The 9,297-nt window shown below is 42.2% G+C and overlaps 1 protein-coding gene across 4 annotated transcripts in view; it reads left to right on the forward strand.

Annotated features, from left to right (window-relative positions):
- The window catches only part of LOC131128643 (ADP-ribosylation factor-like protein 15), an 89,304-nt gene extending 80,352 nt beyond the window's left edge, over positions 1-8,952 (forward strand). For 2 of the 4 annotated variants that reach the window (XM_058071693.1, XM_058071697.1), the window contains exon 5: positions 4,254-7,751. In XM_058071693.1, the coding sequence (XP_057927676.1) occupies positions 4,254-4,406 (153 nt within the window). In that variant the 3' untranslated portion in view covers positions 4,407-7,751. Of the gene's footprint in view, positions 1-4,253; positions 7,752-8,379 lie in introns of those variants that run through there. The other 2 variants (XM_058071698.1, XM_058071696.1) reach the window with 2 other exon arrangements.
- The last annotated feature ends 345 nt before the right edge of the window (positions 8,953-9,297 follow it).

The raw sequence follows: 9,297 nt of genomic DNA on the forward strand, positions 1-9,297 counted from the left end.
GGCAAATAAATGCCAGACTCAACAAAGAAAATCTCTCCTCCATAAGAAATCAAGAGCTGACCGAGTTTACCATTAGACATTTCCCTCCATACTGATCTGCTGTAGCAGACCTACAGTACATCTGCTCCATCTGGCTTTGCTGTTATTCTCCAAGAATGCTAGGCCTGATGATCTTTTCCAAGTATGTACAGTAAGTGTATCACAAGATAACTGGACTAAAGTGGCTCTCCTTATTACAAATCAACCATATAACATTATCTTCTGCAATTACACCTATGACAAAGGAGGAACTGTTGAGGAACTGTACTACAGACAGTATGGTTCCATTAGGGCCTGAGGAATTAAACAAAATAAGCAAATTTAACTAAGCAACTGTAATGCTGCACCGTGTGTGTGGAGATTGTGTATTTATGGTAAGACGAGCTACCCTAAAAATTAAATGTGCTTCTCTGATTTTTTCACTCAGAACTTCTACATCGTCACTGGGAATTGTAAAAACTTCCTTTCATTAAAGCCGTGAAAATCATATAATGAACTATGACATCCTTACCAAGGACACAAGACTTGAACCTGACGGTCAACTCAGCATCCACTTCCGTAGTATGCCCTGTGCAGGTTTGTCGGACTTTCTCCTCCATGGTATACTACGCTCTGTTCCATTCATTAGCAGCTGATCAGCAGTCCTGTTCAAGTCTAGTGTCCTTGATGGCTAATATGAACCGTGATACGGTATATTATGGAAGTGTGCAAGGCGTTTTTGGAAGGCCACAGTCCCAACAGGCCGCGCTTCCAGTCCAACCTTACCTCAGCGTTCCCAGCATCAGCATCAATGAGTGATGTGACTTTGACATCGCTGTGATGTCATTTACTGTCGTTCTGATGCTCCGCTTCAGTTGCATCTGGTCTTTTTTTTATTTAGACAAAAGTAGACAAATAAATACAAAAAATATGGCATCAATTTCTAGTACATTTCCAGAATGAAGTAGTACCAAAACAGGCTGATATACTCCTACACAGAATGGAAGTTGGACTAGTTCAAAACCCAAGACTGTCTGGCTCGCCGAATAAGAAAGGTGCCCAAAGTGTGGCCCAGGGGCCATCTGTGGTATAAGTCTCATTGCAGAAATAAAGTAAACTAAAACTCAGCAAAAAGGCATAATGCAACTACAAAAAGCAAAAATGCCAACATTAATAATTAATAAAGAAACACATTTTTTTTTTACCTTTGACGGATTAATTGCCTGTGAGAAAATGTCACAAACACCAATTCCACGGCTTTATAGAGTGAAAGATGACATATTAAAGGGCGTATGGCATTACAGTATTATTTCATAATTGTATACTTTATATATCCGTCCTTCAATTCATTTTCTATGCCGCTTATCCTCACTAGGGTTGCTGGTATGCTGGAGCCTATCCCAGCTGTCTTTGGGCAAGAGGAGGGTTACATTATATATATATATATATATATATATATATATATATATATATATATATATATATATATATATATATATATATTCTCCCGTCGCGTGCCTAGGCAGCCATCAGTAGGTCTTCCACTGCTAGAAGACAGCAGCCAAGCCTATTTATTGTGACAGGATATCCTCTTCCACTTGACATTAGTCTACCAGTGACCATCACATGTAGCGGTCTGGCATGGACCAAGGAAGCAGCCGGGTGCCGTGCACGGACCATCAGTGCTCTAAGCTGCCGGAACTAGGTTTGCCAGAGTTGCAGCTTATGTATAGCTGACTTACTGCACAGCTACTGCCTGCACACACCGGGTCAGTGTTGGCCAGTGTTTTGGGGTTTTGTATGTTTGTTTTTTTTATTTCAGATGCACAGGGGTACAGTTCATATTTTCTATTCATTGGTCACACAACACCTCCAAAATTTGAACCCTTTTACAGATCCTCGATTAGGTATGAGACCACTTGTGACCCGCAGCTAGCTCAAAGAACCCGCAACTTTATTGCAACTTTGAATTATCTCACAACATAATAATACCCACTAAAAACTCAAGTTACTATTGATGCAGTACCTGAAGCTCAACTCTGAACACCCAACGTTACTTTCCTGTCCGCCCGCCAGTCAGCTCCCCTTGGAGCACATTTATAGCAACACGCATGAGCACAAGTCTTATTTATGTCTTAAATAGCTTTATTATTAATAATAATATTTTATTATTATAATATTTTATATAATATATATCATTTTTTATTATTTGTATAATTATATTATATATATAATATTTTATATTATAATATTTATATTATAATATTTTACATTATTATTAGCTTTATTTATTAGCTTAATTATCTTTTGTTATGTCTCGTATATTGGGTAATACAAGTGTAAAGGTGATTATAGGGATGTTATTTCATGTCTAGAGGGCTCTAATAATGTTAACAACCTTATTTAGAAGGTCATAAACAGGTTTCCTATACTATAACTATGTACCGATGATTATGGTGTATCGTTACACCCCCAGCTGGGGGAGTGTCCACCTTATTTTAAAGTCACTTATTTTACAAATGAACGAGTCAAGAGTCGTGTCTATCAAGTAAAAGCTGTTGCTTTGCTTTCACTCATAATCACCCAACGAGTGACCAACGAGGCTAGATTCTAGCAGCAGGAATGTGGCTGATTCAGGTGATTATAGATTATTTTATGACACCCTTATGCACGTATAAGCCGCTTTCTCTCTCTCATGTATGGGCGGTCTGTATGACCTAGAAGACGACTAGACTGGATGACCCACTGGTCCTTCTAGGAGCCATCTGGCAACAGTGTACTTGTGTGGCTTACCCTTCCCACTGCCTCACGCAATTCCTTAAGCAAGCATAAGTGCGCTTAGGAGGACTTAATCTTAAAGAAACGGGTTTTGGCCACACTGTTGGCAGCCAGTGTGGATGTCACCCAGCCATTAGGTCATGGGGTTCCTTCAGCCTTGTGACACTGAGCAGGTTTTTGGGTTGTTTTGGAGGCCGATGCGCCACCTGTTGTTGCTGCAGGACTGAAAGCCCTGGATTGAATGTACGCTGGCCATGCTTAGAGCAGCTTGTCATCAATAAGTACAAATGTTTGAGAGCATAACTCATCTGCTGTCGCTGTGAAAGGGCTAAAGAGGGACATTGCTCCTCAGGTTCTGGATGAGATTGCGCCCTTTGACGGTGTGCCAGTGCAGGGCCCACAGTCTTCCAGAAGAGGGCCTTGGTACAGGCAAGACAGCAGCCAGCTTGCTGGGCAGCCAAGCAGGCAGACAGGCAGCCAGCCGCATCGTCTGCAGTCTGGGTCTGGGGCTAGTGCCTGGACCAGGGCAGCTCATGTTACCCAGACAGATTTGTTAACACTGTTTGGGTCCGCTCGGCTTTCTAGCCGAGCCTCTGAGCCAAACGCCGCTGAGGTGACTTAATCTGTCATTAAACTCACATTACACCCGGACAGAGACTGTGGCTGGGCTCGGGGGGCGGGGGGTGAGGGGGGACAGAGACAACGGTGCTCACTCTCCCGCTCGCTGGCATGGCTGGCTGCGTTTGAGCAGACACAAGACCCCCACCTCCTCCTACTCCCCGTCCTGGGCATGCCACACACCATGGCACAGCTTGACAGGAAGAAGCTATTTCACTTCTAGCTGGAAAGTCATTTAGATACACGGGCAGCATCGGTGTTCTTCTACATCCTTGACTTGCTTCACTGGTTAAAAATGTAACACACATTGTTCTCGTTACAAAAAGTACAAATTGTTAATCATTATAAATGAGTCCCATCACTGGAATTTCCTCTGCACCTTGTAAAACTGGCAAAATATAAAAGGAAATGCTGCTTGCGTCAAAACAAAACAAAGGTTTATAGCCTAATATTCAACCATAGTTGATGGAATCCCATTCATCCATAATCAATCCTTTCCATGTGGGCTAAAAGTTGCAAGATGACCTCCGACTCTACCTGTCTAGATAGAAAATTGTCTGCAATCATTCGCAACTGGTATTGATGACTTCCTTGGAAACGTTTAGAGGTGATGTCGTGCCTAAAATCAGCATCAAAGTACAATAATAGGTCACCACTCTTATCTGGACATGCTGAGGTTGATGCTTGATGAACAGGTCAACTAAGGTCGCACCTCATTGAAGTCTACATTGAAAGGACTCCCTATTGTCAAGGTAGCACCGTTCCAATTTGTACTACCCCATGAGTGTAGGACCACGGTATAGTGAATAGCACTAACAAGGTGGCGTTTGTGTCCACAGATCAAGAAGTACTTTGAGCTGGAGCCTCTGGCCAGGGGGAAGCGCTGGATCCTCGAGGGCACCAGCACGGACCACATGGACACTGTGAAGGAGAGCTTCGCCCAGTTCATCGTCCTGCTGGAGGACAAAGACACACCGCCCGCCAGGATATGACGCTAGCTAGCGCTGAGAGACACAAACAGCGGACGACGACACACACACACAATGTCCTGCTGGTGCCCCCCCCACACACTAACAAAAACATTACACGCCACCCCTCCGTCTCCTTCAGGACTATCTTCTCCAGGGGCCTTCAGAACCAAGTAGAACCTCTTGTGATGATGCTCCATGGGCACCATGTGTTGAGATGGGGCCTTGTAATCTCTAGCTACACCCCTGCTGACACACACACACACACACACACACACACAGTGGAGCCCATGTTGTCTGTAGATATGTTTAACTCTTCCACTAATGACTTTACAGGATGTCTGAGTGGGAACTGTTGATGTTGTTTCCACCTGACAAGTACTGTACGACTTAAGTAAGTGTGCTTCTCCTCGCGCCTTCTTATGTACACTATTTACATATCAGCCTGTCACACCATCTTGGAATACACTGTGTTGTACGGTGACATGCAGACTCTGCACAGTGATGTCTACCCCTACGTCCCCCCCCGTGTGGCCCCATACACACTACTTACTAGTCATGTGACCGTGTCAGAGTGCCAAGCATTACATCTCAATACTTTTAGCAATGTGCAACGTAGAAGAGCTTTTTTTCATAAACGCTACGTCACATGACTTAGGAGTTCTTTGAAATGACCAAAACTGTTTTAAAAGAGGTATTAATGCCACACCAAAAAGAAGAAATTATACAGAACAAAAACATCAAATAAAGTGAAATAAAATTCCACAGAACAGGGAAGGTGGAGCTTACACTTTTTTTTTTCCCTGGCAGAGCAAATCTGTTTAGCAAGTAAGGGCATTTAGACCATTAATACTATCTGCCTCAATGGCTGGACAAAAAAATAAAAGATAAAAAAATTATTCAACGCTACAATATTGAAAAACATTTTGTAAGTAATGATCAGGAGATCAGAGAAAAAAGAAACATGAAATTTAATAATAAAATAAATAATAAATAATTTAACACGAAAAAAGGGTATAATATTACAAGAATACATTTGCAATATTAAGAGAATAAAGTTATTGTAGCAGTTGCACTGTTTCTCTTCTTTTGGGTGTGGCCCTAATGCTTGTTTCATGTCTGTGTTTTAGCATAATCATAATAATAATGATGATAATAATATGTTTAGGTCACCTTTATTGACTTTTTTTTTTTTTTTTTTTTTGCTTTCTTTGTTGTTGTTGTTGTTTTTGGCATAATCCATCTTGGCACTGGCTGGCCCCTCCAGCCTCCCATCGGGGTGGAATAGAAAGTCAATCAATCAGCCACAGCAACAGCTGCATGTGACAAGTCCCTGTCTGACACCCCAATGCCTTCCAACTGTCTGTGAAGACCCCCCCGCCCCACCCCTCCAACACACACACAACTCCACCCTCCGTCATCATCATCATCATCATCTCACCCCACGCCACAGAAGTGTCTAAAGCGGCGTCGGCTCACGTACCCGCTGCATGGTGGCGCTGTGTTGTACGTAAGTAAGTAAGTTACCTGGAGGAGATGGTGTACACGTTAGGAGGAGTCATGTCACACAACCTTTCGCTGCAGCATATCTCTTTATCCTTCTGTTTTTGTTTTTTTTTTGCTATGGCAATTAAATTTGTAAAGATCAAACACTATTGTCTTTTCATTTGAACACGTTTCCTTTGACTTTTGGTAACGTGGACTAAGATGGTACTCAAGACGTGACTCTAGTCCGTTCATCCCGGGAACGACACTTACTCATTCTCATGACGAGAACGCGAAATGCCTTCAGGGACACTAAAAAAAACAGCTTTATAATGCGTATGTGTTAATTCATTTTCTACTGCTTATCCTCACAAGGGTCGCGGGGGTGCTGGAGCCTATCCCAGCTGAGGCGGGGTACATCCTGGACTGGTCGCCAGCCAATCACAGGGCTCATATAGACAAACCATTCACACTCACATTCATACCTATGGACAATTTGGAGTCGCCAATTAACCTAGCATGTTTTTGGAATATGGGAGGAAAAGGGAGTACCCTGAAAACCCACGCATGCACGGAGAGAACATGCAAACTCCACACAGAGATGGCCGAGGATGAAATTGAACTCGGGTCTCCTGGCAGTGTGGCCTGCGCGCTAACCATTTGTACCCCGTGCAACCTGCATATGTGTAAAAGCAGAGCAAAAACAAATATTCTTATCACTCACTTTGTAACTATAAAAACAAGTACATTTACCTGAAATGACGTGATGTCTTTGAACGCAACCCCTCATTGCTCATGATAACAGGATTTACACTGTGAGTCAAATGTTCTGCTTCTGTTATAGAGACTCGTGTTAGACTAATAGATTTTTAGACTTGTGTGTTGTCTTTTAGTTTGATTGACATATTGACTTCATTTGGAGCGGTAATACATACAAATATATATAAGATAAGATATGCCTTTATTCGTCCCTCAGTGGGGAAATTTGCATATCATCCTGTCTAGTCATTTATCTTTCTCTTTATTAAATACAGTAAAAATGGCCATACTTAAGACACGGTTGCTACTGGTGATTAATCCTGATTAATTATACTTACAAACTGATTCATCTGTAAAATATTTAATCTTTTGACAACCCTAAATAATATGTGACAAAAATGGCCCTGGGCCATACTTTTATTAACTCCACATGAGGATAGTTGCTTTTTTGGCATTTTTTTTCTAATGTCACCACTGACGTGTACCAGTGATCGCAAAGAAGATGTGTGATGATGACCATAGAACCAGAAATGGACCATACGGTGACATTTGTCCAATTCCAGCAATACCTATAAAACACCACCAGATGACAGCATCACTGTGCAAACACCTATTTGTTCCCTCTGCATTACGTATGCGTCTTCCAAGGGTGAGAACAGTACTTTTACTTGATTTTAGTTTTATTATACACTAACTAACTTCGCTCTGTACTTGCTCTGTATGACAGATTTAGTGGGTTATTTCTTCTTACACTTCAAGAAATCACATGAACCGTTAAAGGGGACCTATTATGCTCATTTTCAGCCCGTTGTATTGAATTGTGGACTCCTATAGTGCAGCTACACACAATAACCCGCACAGAAAACTTTCTACATCTTCCAGAATCTGCACCTATTCCAGCTCAATTTCCTTGGATTTCCCAAAAAAATCTGTTTTTATTCATTCCACCCACAGCCCGCCTCCAAGCACGCCCACTCCACTGTGATTGGTCACACTCAGCTAGGTACCTGGGCATGCCCATCGCTCACATCCAAATGCACAAACCTCATCTGAAACTTTGGCATCGTTTAACACGGGAATCCAAAATCCTACCTACATTTATAGGTCAGAAAAATGGAAAAAGCATAATGGGTCCCCTTTAAAGACTTGATGACATTATAACATCCACTGATAATGATAACGTGCACTTCTACTTTACAATTGGGGTACTCTTTCCAAGGATTATTTACAGTAGTCAATTAAAACTACAATACTTGTAAAAGAATGTATCTTAATATGAATAATTTTGCAATCACTGAAGTGTTTTAAGTTTAGTTTGACTTTTTTGCAGAGCTGCTGGAAATGTGAATTTCTCGTGGAGATGAATAAAGTATTGAATCTATTTATGTATCTAATAAAAGATCATATATATATATATACATATGGTATATAGCTACATGTATACATCCACTGCATGTAATATTTATTGCAGTGAATGTTGTATTAGTCATACTATATACAAGTGTTATTAGCTGTAATGAGGTTGATAAGGAGGGAGGTCCATCCTCTTGCTTATTTTCCCTGCCAGTGTCTATGTGTGACAGAAGGTGTGTGTGTGTGTGTTCGAGTGCGTCAAAGTGCAACGTTTGCTAGTGTAAAGTCAAGAGTGCGCAACATATAAACTCCTCTTGTCCTCCTCCTTTCTGTCCTTGTCACCTTCTCTCCTCCCCTGATTGACCAAAGTTGCCTTTCCCATACAATGTGTGTCATGCAGGTTGCCGTGGCGACTCTTTGATCCTGTTTTCCACTCTGGGCCTGTGGGGCAGACAGACATGCTTCTCTTCAGTCTGCTGCACACCAACCCTGGAAGAAGACTACCCCCCCCCCCTCCCTCCACCTCCATTTGTGTGTCCCTCTCTCTCCTGCTTGCTCTGCTTCCCTTTGGTCACGCCAAAGCACACTTGCCTCACTTTGGGCATCCACAGTGGGAAGAGGCCAGGACCTCCACAGAGGACAACAAAGATAGGTTCGAGCTCTCACTCCGTCTCACTTTCATGTGCCCTCTAATGACCTTGTTGTGATATTGTTGGAGCCTGATTGTTTTATCGCTATGGTACACAAAGTGTATAATAAACAATGTTTTGGCTAGCATATTTAGCTACCTGAATATGATGGAAACATGAATAAAGACGTTATTATTTTTGTTTTGGAGCTGATTAGAAGTACCTAATAAAGTGTCCACTAGAGGACGGTAAGCACTTATTCTATTCTACGTGAACCCAGAGATGATCTCAAATGCAAATGTGCCCCCCCTCCTCAACTTTTTTTTTTGGTTGTTTACAAGACAAACACGCTCTTGTTCCGTGTTTGCTTAAACCCAGCAAAGAATGCCTGACATCTTCTCCGTCTTCTGCCGTCAAGCATGTCTTTCCGCTGATAGCAGATGTTGTTTGCCTCCCTGACATCCATCTGGGATCTCGTACCGCTGATGATGCTCCACATTCCCGGGTCCCCGTCAAGCGTCTCATCACTCCTCAATGCTCCTTCATTGTACGAGCGAACGTATTCAAATACGCCTCTTAATCAATGAATTCATCCAGGGTGAGGCGATGTTCCCGTGCATCCTCATCCTTTATGGACAACTGTCTGCTTCCAGCTTTGTGGAAGGCCTTTTGTTGTAGCCAGTGCTGAA

This window comes from Doryrhamphus excisus, chromosome 4, assembly GCF_030265055.1.
Source record: "Doryrhamphus excisus isolate RoL2022-K1 chromosome 4, RoL_Dexc_1.0, whole genome shotgun sequence".
Taxonomy (NCBI): Eukaryota; Metazoa; Chordata; class Actinopteri; order Syngnathiformes; family Syngnathidae; genus Doryrhamphus; species Doryrhamphus excisus.